Source organism: Neodiprion lecontei, chromosome 3 (genome assembly GCF_021901455.1).
Source record: "Neodiprion lecontei isolate iyNeoLeco1 chromosome 3, iyNeoLeco1.1, whole genome shotgun sequence".
Taxonomy (NCBI): Eukaryota; Metazoa; Arthropoda; class Insecta; order Hymenoptera; family Diprionidae; genus Neodiprion; species Neodiprion lecontei.
The window spans coordinates 35,246,276-35,265,090 of record NC_060262.1 but is presented as its reverse complement, the minus strand read 5'-3'; the positions used below and the strand labels follow the sequence as shown (position 1 = coordinate 35,265,090).

General features: G+C 40.1%; 3 protein-coding genes across 5 annotated transcripts; all 3 read left to right on the top strand.

Annotated features, from left to right (window-relative positions):
- Positions 1–26: 26 nt before the first annotated feature.
- On the top strand, positions 27–5,639 carry LOC107224706 (flocculation protein FLO11). Of its 2 annotated transcripts, XM_046734178.1 has the most exons (2): positions 27–3,156; positions 3,451–5,639. In XM_046734178.1, exons 1-2 carry the CDS (start codon positions 56–58, stop codon positions 5,459–5,461), a joined length of 5,112 nt encoding a protein of 1,703 aa, XP_046590134.1. In that variant the 5' UTR covers positions 27–55; the 3' UTR covers positions 5,462–5,639. The 2 variants fall into 2 exon arrangements, with proteins under 2 accessions (XP_046590134.1, XP_046590133.1); XM_046734177.1 differs by having other exon boundaries at positions 27–5,639.
- Positions 5,640–12,119: 6,480 nt separating this feature from the next.
- LOC107224742 lies at positions 12,120–14,506 on the top strand. The gene is made up of 2 exons (XM_015664920.2): positions 12,120–12,697; positions 13,717–14,506. The coding sequence occupies exons 1-2, from the start codon at positions 12,425–12,427 to the stop codon at positions 14,029–14,031; spliced, it is 588 nt and encodes a 195-aa protein (XP_015520406.1). The 5' UTR covers positions 12,120–12,424; the 3' UTR covers positions 14,032–14,506.
- Positions 14,507–16,277: 1,771 nt separating this feature from the next.
- Positions 16,278–18,190, top strand: LOC107224704. 2 transcript variants are annotated; one of them, XM_015664874.2, is made up of 3 exons: positions 16,278–16,676; positions 17,042–17,098; positions 17,701–18,190. In XM_015664874.2, the coding sequence occupies exons 1-3, from the start codon at positions 16,404–16,406 to the stop codon at positions 18,013–18,015; spliced, it is 645 nt and encodes a 214-aa protein (XP_015520360.1). In that variant the 5' UTR covers positions 16,278–16,403; the 3' UTR covers positions 18,016–18,190. The 2 variants fall into 2 exon arrangements, with proteins under 2 accessions (XP_015520360.1, XP_046590145.1); XM_046734189.1 differs by lacking the exon at positions 17,042–17,098 and having other exon boundaries at positions 16,279–16,676; positions 17,701–18,189.
- Positions 18,191–18,815: the final 625 nt, after the last annotated feature.

Here is an 18,815-nt window from a genome sequence, read left to right as displayed (position 1 = left end):
TGGACTATATGAAGCTCGTTTTTTATTCCAATCCTCAGTGAATCTCTGTCTCGTCATGAGGAAAATTAAGGGGAGCACAGCTTCTTTCTGTGTCCTGCTTTTCACAATTTTATGGCTGGACAGTACTCTTGCTGCACCATCCTACTGTGCACAATGGCTGGCACCGTACGTGAACTCAAATCCTTCGAGTTTGGCATCCACGGGTAGCTCAGTGATTGAAAAGCTAAAGTTGCTGAACCAGGCTAAGTTTCTACTCAACCAGCTGTCTTCATCCAGTCCGACTTACTCGTACAACGTTCCAAGTATCGGCGCAGCCTCACCCTCAGTCGACACTTCGACTAACAGAGCACCTGATGATCAAGTCGCTGTCCTCTTTCAAAACTTGATCACCCAACTTGGAACTATCAATTCGAACAGTGTCAGCGTAGCTAATCATCCATCGGCCTCACTAGCTATTTCTGATGTCACGATCAACGCTTTAACTATTCAGTACAATAATGTCAAGGGCCTGGTTTCTAGTTTTATGAATCGAAGAAGTGCAAGGGTTGTAAATACAGCATTGGATGCTCTCTACAAAACGATCACCAATATTGTCACTGGACAGCTCCGTAATGCTGAGCTGCCCAACCTGTGCAGCAAAGCGATTGTGTTGAATAGAGAATTGGAGGCTACTGATGCACCGAGTAATGTGACAGATGCGGTAACCGATTGGATTACATCATTGACCCTGGCGTTGACTGGGCAGAGTCAAATCTCACTTTCGGCAATTTGCAGTACCTTGAATGACCTGGAAACATCGGTTGTAACAGTGGTTCAAAACGACAACTCCGAAAAGCTGCAATACCTACTCTCGAATTTGGTGGAAGCCGTGGTGAAGGCGGTAGTATCTGGAGGAGGTTCTGGATGTGATATCATAGATGTTGTGCGGCAGAATGTTGCTATTGTAAAACAGGCTATTCAAGAGGACGCCAACGTCAGGGCTGGGAACATCTATAATTCGATTATAAATTTTGAAGAAGAACTATACAACGTTCTGATCCAAACGGACCCGACAGCTGTCGTGGTGAGTTCTCAGAGTCTGCCGTTCGATACAGCCGACCTCGAAATTCTGGAATCAGAGTATCTTGTCGATATTAGCCAGTTAGCGAAATCCATATTTGGTGACAATACGAAACTCGTAAAATTGGCGATTCAAATTTTCCTGAACCTTGCAAAGTCTGAAAACTCATCGGCTGGAGATGTGCCCACTTCCTCGGACCCAAGCAAAACCACTCTTTCAACTCTGCAAAAGGTTGACGATTTGCTGAAATCCGTGAATGAGTCTTCACAGACGAATCCAGTGGGTGCAGTTGAAATGCTCATCGCATTGTTGAGCAACACGCCACAAGACGATGTCTCAATTATTTTAGGCGCTTTAGATCCTGCCCCCAGTGATACAAGCAATCCAGTTCCGCTCTACGACGCAACGGTCATAGTTAGTAATGGAGAAAACTTTATCATCAAAGAGCAGGTTCTGGAACTGAAAGATTCTGGTGGAAACGTCCTCAAAAGCGTGCGCAGTGGAACGTACAAGTTCACGGACCCTAACACGAAGATCTCGTGGTCTGGGTCGTACGGCGTTCAGAATATGACAGTTGATTCTGATGACGATGGGATTACTGTTTATGAAAGATCTGGAGTGTGCACGACGTATCTACCACAGGCTACCTCCGATTTGTCTACTGCACCGCGGATCAAAAGGCGAGCACATTACACGGTACAAGAAACTGTCGTTACGGGGACCTCTGATGACGGGAGCCCGACGGTAAATGACATCGGTACATACACTTTGACGGATCCCGTTACTGGTGCTTTTGTATCTGGGACCTTTGTCGTTGAAAACAGTATATTCAAATTGAATGCTGACGGTAGTAAGGAAATAATCAAGTCAGGAGTACTGGCTGTACAGGATTCAGATTCTACATCATCGAGTGATGTACTTTCCACTCTTGGCAGCGGTGACTATTCCCTGATCAGTTATCATATCTTCAACGAATCAGATTACAATGGCAACCTTGGTACTGGGGTTGTCGAAATTACAGATCCTGAAACTGGAAAATACGAGTCAGGGACTACCGTGGTTCAGCAGATGACCAGCATAACAAATCCTGATGGATCCGACGATACGACGATAACTGCGATATTGTATGTTGATGGTGACGAGGATACAGTTGGAGAAAATGTGGTATTCAAGGAGCACACGACTTATGTTATGAACCCCCTCGGGCAAACTAGCCCAGTTACCACTGGTAAATTCAATCGAACAAATCCCACTACTGGCGTGACAATATCTGATACTTATGTGGTTCAGAATATCATAACAATCAACAATCTTGACGGGTCTACGGATATCACAAAATTTAATAAACAGAGTAGCAACATTTTAGCTACAATGAGCAGTGGTTTATCTACTATCACCAGCGGTTCATCCACCACAACCAACAGTTCGTCTACCACATCTAGCGGTTTGCCTATTTCAACCAGCGAGTGGTCTACTACAACGAGCAGTTCACCTACTATCACCAGCGGTTCATCCACCACAACCAACAGTTCGGCTACCACAACCATCGATTCGCCTACCACAACGGGCAATTCACCTACTATCACCAGCGGTTCATCCACCACAACCAACAGTTCGTCTACCACATCCAGCGATCCGCCTATTTCAACCAGCGAGTGGCCTACTACAACGAGCACTTCACCTACTATCACCAGCGGTTCATCCACCACAACCAACAGTTCGGCTACCACAACCATCGATTCGCCTACCACAACGAGCAGTTCACCTACTATCACCAGCGGTTCATCCACCACAACCAACAGTTCGTCTACCACATCCAGCGATCCGCCTATTTCAACCAGCGAGTGGCCTACTACAACGAGCACTTCACCTACTATCACCAGCGGTTCATCCACCACAACCAACAGTTCGGCTACCACAACCATCGATTCGCCTACCACAACGAGCAGTTCACCTACTATCACCAGCGGTTCATCCACCACAACCAACAGTTCGTCTACCACATCCAGCGGTTTGCCTATTTCAACCAGCGAGTGGCCTACTACAACGAGCAGTTCACCTACTATCACCAGCGGTTCATCCACCACAACCAACAGTTCAGCTACAACAACCATCGATTCGCCTACCACGGCAAGCAGTTCACCTACTATCACCAGCGGTTCATCCACCACAACCAACAGTTCGTCTACCACATCCAGCGATCCGTCTATTTCAACCAGCGAGTGGCCTACTACAACGAGCACTTCACCTACTATCACCAGCGGTTCATCCACCACAACCAACAGTTCGTCTACCACATCCAGCGATCCGTCTATTTCAACCAGCGAGTGGCCTACTACAACGAGCACTTCACCTACTATCACCAGCGGTTCATCCACCACAACCAACAGTTCGGCTACCACAACCATCGATTCGCCTACCACAACGAGCAGTTCACCCACTATCACCAGCGGTTCATCCACCATAACCAACAGTTCGAATACCACAACCATCGATTCGCCTACCACAACGAGCGGTTCACCTACTATAACCAGCGAGTGGCCTACTACAACGAGTAGTTCACCTGATATCACTAGCGGTTCATACAACACAACCAACAGTTCATCTACCACATCCAGCGGTTCGCCCATTTCAACTAGCGAATGGCATACTACAACGAGCGGTTCGCCTACTATCACCAGCAGTTCATCCACCACAACCTACAGTTCATCTATTGACAATCGTATAGGATCCGCCGCCGATAACTCTACCACGTTTTTGGCGACATTAATCAAAACTATAAATCTCCTTGTGAACATTCTTAACCCGGAGAATCCAGTTACTCAAAGTTCTTCCACGAACAACTCAGGCCGAGTCGCTTCCGGAAATGTGCCAGCGTCTTCGTCTGTTCCGATTGCAAATTCCTTAACTTCGGCGAATGATTCTACGGTTCATGGGGTTGATCCTACAACTATAATAATCGATGGTGCGGCTTTTATATTGGACCAGCACATGGTACCACAGTTGGATTCCGAAGGAAACGTTGTGAACGTTACTAAAACTGGGAGGTTCAGTTTCACGGACCCTGTGACAAACGTTTTTTGGTCTGGAAATGTTGAAGTAAACGACTATTCGGCAACGTCGAGTTCGCCGGGCGAAATCGCCGTGGTTGAGTCGGGCACATTTACCGTTAACTTGCCCAATGATGCTTCCTGCCTGACTACGAACATCTCAGACCCAGCCAACTTTGAGATCCATGATAATGTAACCGTCGACGATAGCGGAGCTTCCATGGTGACGGAAGATGGAACGTACACTCTGACTAATCCCAAAACTGGTAACTCTGTGACTGGAAACTTCGTCGTGGAGACGAGCGTTTCTAAATACAATTCGGACGGCAGTACAGACACGATCAAATCCGGAATCATGTACGTGACCAAATTCTGTACTATATCTCTCGTCGAAGAGCCCAGCCCGTTGAGTAACGGTGGATACTTTCTATTCGACGATCATATCTTTGCAACACCCGAGAGCAACGGACTGGTTGGAACGGGAGTTTACAACATCAAGGACCCGAACACAAACGAGTATACTGCAGGAACTTACCTGATCCAGGAGGCCTCTAACACTAATAATTCTGACGGAAGTTTGAACCTGAAGACCGCTGGCCTTATTTACGTAAATTCTTCGTACACCAGTACGAATTCAATCAGCACCGATTCAACGCTTGCTATCATAAATGGGGCACAATTCGTGTTCGACGATCACTTGATTCGAGTCAAGTCCTATTCCGGGGAGTTGAACACGGTTGGGACAGGGACTCTCACACAAACAGATTCGGCGTCGGGCATCGTCAGGACTGGGACTTATTCTATTCAGTCAGCTAAGTTTAAGACAAATTCTGACGGCAGTCAAGATACGATCAAATCTGGCACGTTTAGATACACGAATAATAATAATACCATATCCGATTTATCCCTTACTCTAGCGTCATTACTCTCACAGTTAAGTTCCGGCTTAAATTCGAATTCCAGCTCAGTAAAATCGCAAGAGCTGATCAGTATTCTGAAAACAGTGAAGACAGAGTTGAGTAAAATCTCTACAGCAAGCTCGATTTCGCAAACAGATCGGGTGTTGGGATCTACTTACGTAAGGCTACCACGATCAAACGTAGTTTCAGCGCTGAATGGACAGAATATTCAGTCTGGAGATGCTGTGGCCATTCAGACTAACAACGGGGATGCTCTTCTGGCCACAATTCAGGACCTCTGCAGCCCCGTGACTTTTCATATTACAAACTTGGCTGATCTGGCAGAAGGATTTGCAAACGCGAAGAGAATTTGGACCGTGCATGAGGACAACTTTTCGAAGCAAGATCGCACCTTCATCGACGCTCTTCTAGTCTTGAGTTATGCCTTGTGATACGTAAAAATTGACGATTATTATAATTTGTTATGCTATAACTGGCATAAGAGTTGAAACAGAAGGACAAGCTTGTATTTTGACACGACAGACGTCTTACGTTACTGGTATATTGTTCCTTCTGCAGATTAGATAATGAATAAATGTATATAGCTGTAATTAAAGAAGTGTATATGAATTTTATTGCAGATGTGTAAAAACAATTATTGTTCTCATCCCTTTCATCTTGGACTCTGCGTTACCTATAACATAATTATAAGTATAGTAATATTATTGTACGTGTTGCCTGTTTTTAACCACGGCGTCGACTATTTCTAAACGACATTGGAAATAGTCATTTCTCTACTATCTCTTACCGCAGTTTCAACTTCGTATGACGTTTTATACGTATGAATAGATGCGTATACCCTAAATTCGGAGAAATATTCCATACGATTATAAGAATTTGGTTTAATAAGCTGTTGAGCAAAGTGTGCCTTCTTGGAACGTTGAAATATTGGCATGGAAAAAAATGTGCTGAATTAGCTCTTTGGGTAATAATAATGCTTCTTCAAGGTAAGCAGTTCCTTATAGACCGTTCAGTCAGCGAAAGTTGGATAATACCGTTGAAGCTTGTTTCAACGACTGATCGATCGTTTAATCTACAGGTCAGACAATGATGGCCTTTCATCGCTATTGTATTTTGATCGTTGCAATATCGTGTATTATCGCTTCTATCTTTGCCGATTCATGGAGTTCCGAGGATTCGATCGAGCTTCCCAAAAGACGTCCGGAAAAGAAGGCCAGTCCCGACAGTAATTTCGAGCAACAAAATCGACCGATCCTGGAATTGTTTCTTGGCGTTTTGGACACCATATTCTCTGGTACAAAGGCAGAATTGAACAGAGCGAGAAGGCGGGAGATGTCCGTGACACCTATAGAAAATCCCCCAGCAAATTGAACAAACTGTGTCAAAAGTGAAATGTGATTACAAAAATCATAAATCAATATTGTTATATCTGCAAATGATTTCGATAAAGCATTGTTAAACATCAATTGTTCTTACTTACCCTCCTGTATTTAGCTCAGTGTTCTATTAATCATTTTAAAAACATCTTTCAGGGTGATTTCTAGCAAAGCCATTTTCCAGGTTGTGTAAATATTTTCGGTTCCTGTCGAGATAAACGAAGAATTCTTTTGTTTGCAACGTAAACTTAACACTAATAACTGTGGCGTAGTATACACTGATTATTCATGAGGTATTGCTAGTTTTTTCCGAACAGACTGCTAATTTTTAACGAAATTCGAAAGAGAAATAATATATCCCATATCTCATTATACATATGTACTCAAAAACTTATTTGAAAATAATGGGATTGTCACTGTTATGCACATTTTTATTCGTAGTTATTTTAAAAAAGTGACGACTGTAGCTTTCACATTATTTAAGGTTATTATAGGAACAAATCTTCGCTGGAAGTATTCATAGGCATGAAGTCATATTAAGAATGAATTTTCTAAAATAATCTGCCTGTCTTGAAAATCATGGCGAAATATTTCCATTTGAGAAAATGGTATCTAGCAAATTATAGATTGGAGAATATTTAGACTTCCACATGCTGTACTAAATTTATCTCGTCGAAGTGTAAAAAACGATTGAATGTTACTTTGTGGCCTCGACTTGGGTTCATAACCAGAAAATATTACATTTATCAGATTATTATTCAGTTACATAACGCAAAATTATTACACCTCGTGCATATAATGATAATATATGATTACTTTCTTCCAATACGGGGAAAAAAGTACGGAGAAGACGGAGGAAAGTAAAGCTGTATATATGAGTAGAAATCAAAAAAGATAAAACTTCTGAAAAAGGTCTAAATTCAAAAGCAACCAATGATGAGTAAAGGAAAGCTGAGCTTGCGAGATTTCCTTTGCCGAATTCGGCGTGACCGATGAATAATTGGCTGCACGTCTGCGCTGTAGATCTGCTGATGTCTCCGCAACCTCTGACCTCTACGAAGTCGACTTAGTCACAACTCGTTCTTTAGGCTGTTCAGTTAATCGTTGGACTCCGGCTAGGACAGAAATCAAGCATTGTCTCAAAATGTCTCGCATTTTCTTCGTCGCCCTTTTGGTGGTCTGCTTCGTCTACGTACTGCAGGTAAACTCGCTTCTACAATTAAGTTGCAAATAATTTATCGTCTACGTACAGTTCATTTCCTTATTACACTCAGAGAAAAATGTGGTTGACTTTGCTATAAAAAATAGTGTGCTGAGGGGACAATACGAATTTATAGTTAATAGAACTTATTGCATTATGTTGTTCCGAACTATGAATTTATCGTTACATCTGACAAAAGTTGTATGGTTAACGGTACAATAATGAAGATCTGATCATGTTTAAACATTAGTGCGATAAACGTGATAAACTTATCGTTACTCGATTTATTATTTGGAAATTCAATACAGAAATTTTAGATCACAGTTTGTTAACTTTATTATACGAGTTGAGTAGCTTCATCGTAAATGTATAGTAAAACTGTGGAATGAAAAAAAATAGATAAGGAACTCGTAGATAATTCTACACTTACAACTACACTTATGTGTTGTAAATGTGTCGTAGATTTTTAAATATTTTCAACAGTGTATGTATAGTTGTTGAAACTATGTTCGTATGATCTTGTCTGAATAATTACTGTATTAGCGTTAACCATATTTAAGTCGAGTCAAACTATGTATGGTGCATTCAATTCTGCCAAAAGTTGCACGAATCATGTCGTGTGGTCCAAATTCTTATCCATAAACAGTTGATTATAAATTAGATAATTGAGCTATACTCTGTACTGTCGAAGATTATAGAACGAAGCTCACGGCACGATACCAAAATAATTCTGATGAACATTTATACATGGTGAACATTAAGAACAAAAATATAGTTAATTGTAGTATTATTATAGTCCCTTTGACGTCCTTGCATCAACTATAAGTGTATGGTAAAATTGATATTGTGTTTAAAGTGCGCCAAACGATAATTTGAGTATATTTCACCGTAAAAATTATCGGCACGACTATAATATTTCCACTATACAAATTTTCAACCATACTTGCAAATTTTTCTCTCAGTATACTCTTGATAAGATTTTGATTTTTTGTTAAATGCTTCACAAATCAGATTCGATTTTTATGTTGTTAAATTAGATTAATCAGAAAATTGCTAAAAATATTTTGACAAAGTTTTAACTGTATCGAACGGAGGGTAGTATAACAACGGTCACTTTTCCATCTCTCTTTTCCGCAACGATTATCGTACGAAGTTTTGCGATATTTAGTTTAAAAACAATTACTGCTTATCCCGAAAGTTTTTGCGATGTTTTACTTCACCTTCCAAATTGAGATTCATTGTGAGGAATGCATACAACCTGCAGAATAAATATAAGAAAATTTTCAGTCAACCAAAAAAAAAAAAAAACAACTGTATATTCTATAATGCTATCTTGATATCGAAATTCCTTGGGAAACTATTTCTACATATGATTTGTTGTAATATTTTTTAGGCAACCCCAGTCCCGGACAAAGACGAGCAACCGCCCAACGTGGTTGATACAGTAGCGACTTTTATGAATCAGTCAATACACGACTTAATAGAGAAAACCGATAAATTCCTTCGCAGTGATGACGTTACAAAAGCCGGTGAAGCGGTTCGACAAATGGCCCACAATATACAGGAGAAAATTAACGAAGGCGTGGCTACAATAATTCCCAAAACAGAGGGATCTGAAGCAGGGAAACAGTAAATCAAGAATAGCACGCGAGTCTCCACGAGTCATCTAAAAATTTGCCAATTAATATTAAAATGTAATAGTAGTTACTTTCAACGGAAAGTATTAGATATTTTTCAGAACTCGAATGTGTAGCTGATGTTAAATAAACTGAATGAGATATTCGAATATGTAAAATTGAGTATGCGTTCATCCGTCGCTGTAACCTAAATCACGTATAGCCATTTCTTTCATTCTATTTTCAATACTGCGTTACATTGCAAACGATATTTATAAATCTGTAAACGCAGTGAAATTATGGTTTAAAAATGTCAAATTTACGAGCAATCATAATATGTGTATAATTCGAACTGAACTGGATAATAATCCGACAGGAAAAATGATACTTCGTCAGTAGATTTATGTACTCGATCAGAAAGTTGAGATTCGATAACGGTATGTATTTTTATCAACGTTATCGAGCAATATCCTCGACCCTGGGTCAAGTCGCCACGTGTATAATCGTCTGTAGAAACGAATGTAAAAAATCTTCGCATTTAATCGAAGTATAGCGTTTCAGTTCCGATAAAAATATACGATACTTGTTGCGTCAGGCATTGTATAAACAATGCGGCTAAACTCGAAAACAATGGCCAGCTAAATTCGTGGTCATTTATGTATATTATCAGTGGACTTTGGACGCTCTTGTTTGCGTTGGTAAGATCGTGACAACGTATCGTGAACTTCATACAAGTCAATAATAGAATCTTTGTCATTCGGACTGTTCTTCGAAGATAAATAACGTTCCGTAGTCGGCAGCATCGTTGCAATGAGTTTATGCAATTAGAGTATAACGTACTCATTTTCTGCCCGAAGAATTTCCAATTCGGCCAGCAACTCTGTCCCGATTACAAAATTTCCGAGGTCACAGCTAGCCGGAATGTCGGACATCTGTCGATCACCTACTGGCCTTTCGAATTTCTGCCCTGTAATTGTGGTTGGTCCGAATCAAACTACTTGTTGTACTTCAATGCCACATCCGTCGTTCGATCTGGAGACAAGAGCGCGTTGCCGGAAGCTGTATGGAAAGGAGATCATTTTATGGAAAATTGCGCAACAGTGAATTCGATGAGTAGGAACGTCAGGTTATAAAAATTGTTGCAATCGAGTCGCACCTATTTCAGATGAAAATTTGTCTCTGATAAAAATAAGTAGGAAGGCGTAAACTTGTGCAACAGTATACCGAGCAAATATTATGTACTGAAACTTTGAGTTTGCCTGAATCAGCACTAATCGAATCGCCGTTTATACTGGCCAGATTACATTCGAGTTTTGGCTTCAACGAACAATGGTATAATTATACGCAGTGTGCGAGCAGCTTATTCTAGACGATGATTAAACACTACAGGAAATATTCCATGCTTATTTGAAGGTCTAAGTGCACTCTTGTTGTTCGTAACAATTGTCGGTTCTGCTATCTACAGTAGACTAGTTAAAAAAAATGAGCTATTTATTCAAAGTCACATGTTTAGTAGTTGTAGGAAGAGAAAATAAGACGCCCGCTGTAATGAGAGCTCTTGATATTAATATTTCGTGGTTCATAAACGTAATTTTCCATTTTCCATTTAATTAACACGAACAAATAATTTTAGTTATTTCTGAATTTTGTAACAGCACCTTTTATAGGAAAAAATTGCTCAGGATGAAAATTAATTGAATTGCATGATTTTACACAGTTGAAATGCGTTATAAAAAAACCCACAATATTTTGTGATAAATCTAGTGTTTTCGTTGTTAATCTCGAGAAAAGGGAATTTTACATGATTTTAACTTTAACTTTAAATAACTATTGGAAGAGTTTAGTTATTGAGAAATTATAACAAACCCTTTTTGTACAGAATTAAATTAACTATAAAAATGTGTATCGGATATTTATGTCCATTGCCTCGTTACTGAGCTACAAAATTCAGAAATAACTAATATTATTTTCTTGTGTTAATTAAATATAAAATGGAAAATTGCGTTCAGGAACCCTAAATATTAATATTAAGTGCTCAAATGATAACAGACGTCTTATTTCCTCTACCTACAATTATTAAACGTGTGATTTTGAAAAAAAATAGACCCTTCTTTCGGACCAGTCTAATTTACAGGGTGTCGAGAGAAGAACGGAGAATTAATTTCGAACTCCCAAAACGCGATAGATGCACTGAGAAAAAATCCATTTGGTATAATTACTAGAAACTTCTGGTAAAATGCGGGTATTGTTACAATAACAGATTAAATATCACTGCAATTACAAGAAAACTTGGTACATGTAAATATTTAGCGTGCTTATAGTTGACAATAATGCATGTTTTAGTTATAGAAACATTAAATCTGTCCGTTTATTTCACTACACTCTTTTAGTTGAATAACGGCTCAACATCAATTTATTGTTGCACCAACGTCAAATCATTGTAATTGTTACAAAAGAATATATTTTCATACATGTGACCACAATAAAGAAGATCGGTAGACTCATATTAGATTTTCTGATCGCTGCAGCTACAAAACGAATTTTCTTTCTGTGCCCGGATCTATATTTCTCGTTTATGGTACAGAATCTAATCACAGTACTGCAAAGGCAAATCAGTATTCTCTCTATCGTCATGTAAAATAGTGAAAAATTGTATCCGTACCGTTGACATTATAAACGACGGTCGCGAAATGTCGCAATAAGGAATTACAATATTGCAACATTCATGTAGATAGAATTCTCGTTTATCGACGTGATTGAAAATGAGTCGAGCATGATTCAAGCCGATTACGACGTTTGCCGATCTGGTAAGTCACAGATTTTTTTTTATCTGCAGGTGGACTTTCTTCCCTTATTGACTGAACTATCACCATCACAGAACCACTAGTTTGAACGCAACGTTGCAGACGTCACGTACCGAGTTTGTGTTACGAGAGCCGTGTTTGCTTCTGTTCCACGTGACAGGGTCAGGCTTTACTTTGATAGCGAGAAGCGGAAAGGATCGTAGGAATCTGAACCTGCACTTTGGAAAAACATGGACAGTGACTCGGCACAAGTAGGCGCGAGGGGTTCTGGGGTATTAGAGATAGTGCATTCTTAGCCCTCCACGTTGTCGATAAAGATGGCCTATAAAAGCATCCTGCAAACTCGGGTCCAGCATTAGTCTCTTGGTTCTCTCAGTTCCGACTAGAAACCAGCAATATGCAGTGTTCGACTCTCGCTCTGACGTTCGTCTTCATCCTGGCTCTCGGGGCGTGCCGAAGCTCTCCGGTGCCCTCGCAACCAGGTGCTCCCAGCCCCGTATCTGTGAACGAATTGATAACCAAGGCTCAAACCGACATCGCGAAGCTTGGTACCGACCTCCACGAGGTCCTGATTCGCCCCAACCATGACGCCGTTGTCAAAGCTTTGAAGGAGCGCAGCTCGGACTTCGTCACCAACGTCCAGAGCTACATCGAACAGATGTCCAAGGATGTGAGTTTTAACTGAACATCTAGCAATGATCTCCGGCACTCGAGGCTTGCCCTGTACTTGGCTCGCGATTCTGATTCCAATTTTTCACTGTCCGGCATTTACAATTCGTCACGTGGATTGAAAAAGAGGCTGCTTACTTTGAGCAAGAATGTTCTTTTCATGTAAAAATTGAGCGTACTAACTTACGCGTGCTAGCTTAATCGAACACCGCGATCGTATAACATTTCAGCACATCGAGAAAAGTTGTTACGTGAGGCTGGAAGAAAATTCCATTCGGTTTTCTTTATGCGTCGCTTTCCGGAGATTTTGAACGTTTTCTTCATTCCTCAATTTTCCAAACACAATCCAAGCCTTATGAAGACTCCGCTTTACAGACATTGCTCTTAAAGTTGGAATTGTTTCTCAAGACTCTGATCCAGTATGTACATACATAACGTAAAAGTGCTTGCATACGATGATTTTTTACTAAAACTTGACTTCTATTCGTTAATTTACAAGCAACTTCATTAAGCTATTTTCAAAAAAGTTTACGCGAATTAATCTTGGAACGATAAAACGTGCCAATTGCGTCGCCAATGTGTTGATGACGTGCCGACTTTTCTCGAATACACGATTTATAGTAACTTGGCTAAAACTGAGCCTAGCATGACTATCAGTAATAGACTCGATAGACACAGTAATAACAACGATAACAACTGTCCTGAAATAAGTCAATACGTAGCGAGAGTACTATGACCTCTCAACTTACAACTTGATTGTAGATTCGCACAATTGTTCGAGTGACACGACTACATTCTTTCCATCAATTGTTTGCTCTCTTGAATAATAATTTGATTACTGTACCGGTACATAGTTATATTCATTCCTTAAATACTCTTTGGACACTAACCGTTTGCACGAAGTTTTGGGTTTGTCGGGTACGTGGTTATTCACGAAAGATTAATTAGCGTGGAGAATCTTGTGTGGAAATTGAGATATTTTAGAACTGAGAGTTTGTTGACGGATTTAATTATTTGCAGTTGAAGGCCAAGAGTCCTGAGATTGGAAAGATGTGGGACGGCTTCAAGATGTCATTGACCAAGGCCACGGAAGACATATCAGCTCAGATTCCAGTCGCCAAGGATCAAATTTCCAAACTTGAGTCGAAATTCCTCGAAGGAATGGGCGCTATAGTGAAACAGTCGGAATTGGTTATGGAGACTGTCAGGACGGACGCCGAGCCAATCAAGCAAGATATTTCCAATCTGGCGAAGAAGGCGGTTGAGATTACGGTCGAAGCCACCAAGGAGCTCAAAACTCAGATTGAAGAGAAATTATCGAAGCATGAATCGTAGGTTAGAAGTCATACGACGATATTCGATCCTAAACCTCGTTGAACATGAATGGATAATTTGAGAAATTCACAAAGAGATTCACACATATCCTGTTTTGTTGCTATTGATCAGTTATCAGGTTCACATGCACCCTTCAGCAAATTGAATATTGTCTTATTTTATTCTTTGATAAAAGTTTTCATAGCTGTGATTATCGATCAAGTTTCACGAATAAACTGTAATCTAATGCATTTTGAATTTAATAAATACCTCTTACCTATCGAGTATACCGAAAGCCTTGTTCCGCCACTTTATGACCACCAACGACATTGATACATGTAACAATTCGATGTAACCTCTTTTATACACGTACAGTTTTCCAATTTTTTCGAATGCTCCAGATATACTGTGTAATAAACAGAGAATGAAACTTCTTTTGAAAGTCTCTCTGTCAATAAATAATGCATCATGACGTGAAACCACGTTTAATTTTTAACTGTGTGTTTTATTACTCGTTTGTACCAAATATTCTGGTCATGATCAAGATAAATTCGATGATTTTTTATAAACCATCGTATCTTCTTACCACATCCCACCGTGAATTGAAGCTTCCACTGGATTCGGGGAACTACCGTGTGACCGTCTTATGTTTTTGTTTTTCCTGTAGATTTTTTATGTCGAACTATGAAGATACACCATCTTTGAATTTTTACAATATAGTTATCAACATTTATACAGTCTCTAAGAACTTTTTGAAGATAAAATATAGGTTGGAATCGACTTTATAGCGTTCGAAATACACACATGCGTAGGTTGACGGCTAACATGATTCCGGCTGTTCTGTTCATCTGAAACCAAAAAACCAAACAGCGTTCTTATCTGTAAACGTGCGGCAATAACCGGAATTGTCGAAATCTACAAGGTAAAGGACCTAGAGAGCCAAAACTACGGAGCGCAAGTCCTGGAGGTCGAGATCCACCAGGTGGAGGACCTGGACAGCCAGAACTACGGAAAATTAATCCGGAAGGTGAAAAGTCACCAGGTCAATAACCTGAACAGCTAAAACTACGGAGTGCAAATCCTGGAACTCGAGTTGCACCAGGAAGCGGACCCGGAGCGCAGGATCCAGGAGGTAGAGAACCCGGTACTCGAAATCTGCGGATCGCGATTCTCATCCGTCCGCTCTAATGCGCGGTTGTTTCCAGACTAAGGAATTCGGCTAGCTGATTTTCGTCGTTACGATTACTATAGATCGATGACGTCAGGAGAAAAAAAATTTTGAGTGACGTCACTTTCTGAGCATTCGAACATTCAAAATTTGGTTTCGAACTTTCATACTATGTATGATTTATTACCCAGAGCTATATTACTCGTTTATGGTTCAAAATCTACTTGGAGTGTCGTAAGAGCAAATATGTATTCTCTTTACTTTCGTATGAAACGGTAAAAAATTGTATTTTTATGAAAATAGCATTCTCGCTTGTTGACGCGATTGAAAATGAGTCGAGTATAATTCAAGCCGATTGTGACATTTGCCATTCTGGTAAGTCCGATTTTTTTATTATTTACAAGTTGAACTATCTTCCCTTATTAACTGACCGATCATAGGAATGGAAAAGTCACGCGAAAAGCTAACTTTCGATTTGTCGATCGAATTTGAATCTTGCAAAATCGACTAATCGTCTTTGAAAGTGAATTTTCGTTTTGAGTCAATTTTTTGAAAATCTTTACTAATTATCAATAAAAGATATTTTATAGGTCGACATAAATATTATCGTGTTGAAAATGACCAAATGACGGTTAGCAACTATCGACTAACCGTACAACCAGTATGTACGACGAAATAATATTTTGAAAGACAGCGTTTTGATTGGTACTTTAGGACGGGTTCTAAAGAAGAACTTTATTTATCAATTATTTGCTATCTTACCATCAGATTCTAAATTTAGTTGAAAAAACGTCGAAAAGTCATCACTTGAAAGTCGATTGTGTACAATCGACTATTTTCAACGACTCCATTTTTGACTAAGCTCAGAGACGACTTTGGCAACCCCAAACGAGCATTATCACAGAACTAGTACTTTGTACGTGACAATTAGTCGTCACGTAATGAGTTTGCGGGACGAGAACCATGATTGTTTCCATTTCACGTGACAGGGTCGGTCGTTAAATTGATAGTGAAAAGCGGAAACGATCCGATAGATCTAGAACTCTACTTTGTAAAAATATACACCGTGACTCGGCACAAAGAGGCGCGCAGGTTATGGACTATTAAGGATAGTGCATTCTTAGCCCTCCACGTTGGCGATAAGGATGGCCTATAAAAGCATCCTGCAAACTCGGGTCCAGCATTAGTCTCTTGGTTCACTCAGTTCCGACTAGAAACCAGCAATATGCAGTGTTCGACTCTCGCTCTGACGTTCGTCTTCACCCTGGCTCTCGGGGCGTGCCGAAGCTCTCCGGTGCCCTCGCAACCAGGTGCTCCCAGCCCCGTATCTGTGAACGAATTGATAACCAAGGCTCAAACCGACATCGCGAAGCTTGGTACCGACCTCCACGAGGTCCTGATTCGCCCCAACCATGACGCCGTTGTCAAAGCTCTGAAGGAGCGCAGCTCGGACTTCGTCACCAACGTCCAGGGCTACATCGAACAGATGTCCAAGAATGTGAGTTTTAACTGAACATCTAGCAATGATCTCCGGCACTCGAGGCTCGCCCTGTACTTGGCTCGCGATTCTGATTCCAATTTTTCACTGTCCGGCATTTACAATTCGTCACGCGGATTGAAAAAGAGGTTGCTTACTTTGAGCGAGAATGTTCTTCTCATGTAAAAATTTAGCGTACGCGTGCTAGCTTAATCGAACATCGCGATCGTATAACATTTCAGCACGTCGAGGAAAGTTGTTTCGTGAAGCTGAAAGAAAATTCCATTCGGTCATCTTCATCCATCCATCTGCGAAGAATTTGAACGTTTTTTCAATCCTCAACTTTTCAAACACAACGAAACCCTTATAAAAACTTCATTTTACAGACACTGCTGTTGAACTTGGAACTGTTTCTCGAAACTCTGGTCCAATTTGTACACAGAGTAAGAATTTTTTCATACCATTATTTCTGGAGTTGGGATGTGTAACGAATGTGTAACTAAAACTTGAATTATGTTTATTATTTCATAAGCAACCCAATTAACCTAATTCCAAAAAAGCTTACGCCTAATAATCTTGGAACGATAAGACGTGCCAATTACGTTGCAAATTTGTGAATAATGTTTCGACCTTTCTCGAATCCATAATTTACGATGACTTTGCGAAAACTGAGCCTAGCATGAATATCAATGATGGACTCGATAGACGCGGTCATAACAACGATAACAACTCTAATGAAATAACTGCATACGTAGCAAGAGTACTATGGCCTCTGAACATAACTTGATGGTAGATTCGCACAATTGTTTGACTGACACGACTATATTCTTTCCACCAATTGTTTCCTCGAGTACATATTAATTGTATCACTGTATCAGTATATAGTTATATTCGTTCATTGAATACTTTGTGGACACTGGCATTTGCACGAAATTTTGGTCTGTTGGGTACGTGGTTTTTCAGGAAAAATTAATAGATGTGTACCATGTTATGTGGAAATTGAGGTATTTTTGAACGGAGAGTTTAACGATGGATTTAATTGTAGATGAGGATCGGGGGTCCTGACATGGAAAAGATGTGGGACGATTTCAGTAACAAACTGACCAAGGCAACGGACAACATTTCAGCTTATATGCCAGCAAACAATGGTGAAATTTCTCAACTTGTGTCCAAATTCCTGGGAGGATCAGGTGCTACAGTGAAACAGTCGGAATCGACTACGGAGACTACCAACGGGGCAGTCGATCTAACCTATAAAAATATTCCGAAACTGCCGAAGAAGGTGGTTGAGTTTACGGCCGGGGCCGCCAAAGACCTCATACCAGAGATTAAAGACAAATCTTTGAAGTTTACATTGTAGATTAGAAGTTATACGATGATTTTCAATCCTAAATCTCGTTGAAAATGAATGCAGAAAATCACAAAGCGTATATCATAGAGTCCCAAGTTAACCCTCGAACAAATGGAATACCGTCTGATTCTGATCTGTAATAAAAGTTTTTGCAGCTATGATTATCAATCAATTTTCACGAATAAACTATAATCCAATGTATTTTGAATTTATTCAATACCTCTTACCTTTTAAGTATACGACAAACCTTGTTCCGCCATTTCATGACCACCAACGACATTGATACATGTAACGATTCGATGCAACTTATTATATACACGTACAGTTTTCCAATTTTTTCGAATGCTCCAGATATTTTGTTCAATAAATAGAGAAAGAAACTTCGCTTGAAAGCTTTTCTGTCGATAAATAATGCGTCCTGACGTCAGGCCAAGTTTAATCTTCAACTGTGTGTTGCAACAGTCCTTTGTCCAAATATTCTGGTCTTGATCAAGATAAATTCGATGACTTTTCATAAACCATCGTATCTTCTTACCACATCCCACCATGACTTGAAACTTGCACTGAATTTGGGGAACTTAATGGAATTCTATAGTCAGTCATTACCGAATGCGTTAAGTGTCTTCTATCTTGGTTATTATCAGAGGCTGTGCACCGCAACGCAAAACAGCTGAACTTGGATACTTAGAGATATCTAATCGTACAAATCCACGTCGAAATCGAGTACAACACCCCCTGAAATATTTTCAAGTGAATTTGGGTGGAGGTAGTATTCTTGGTTGAAACTCCCGCTGTAACGAGAGCAACAA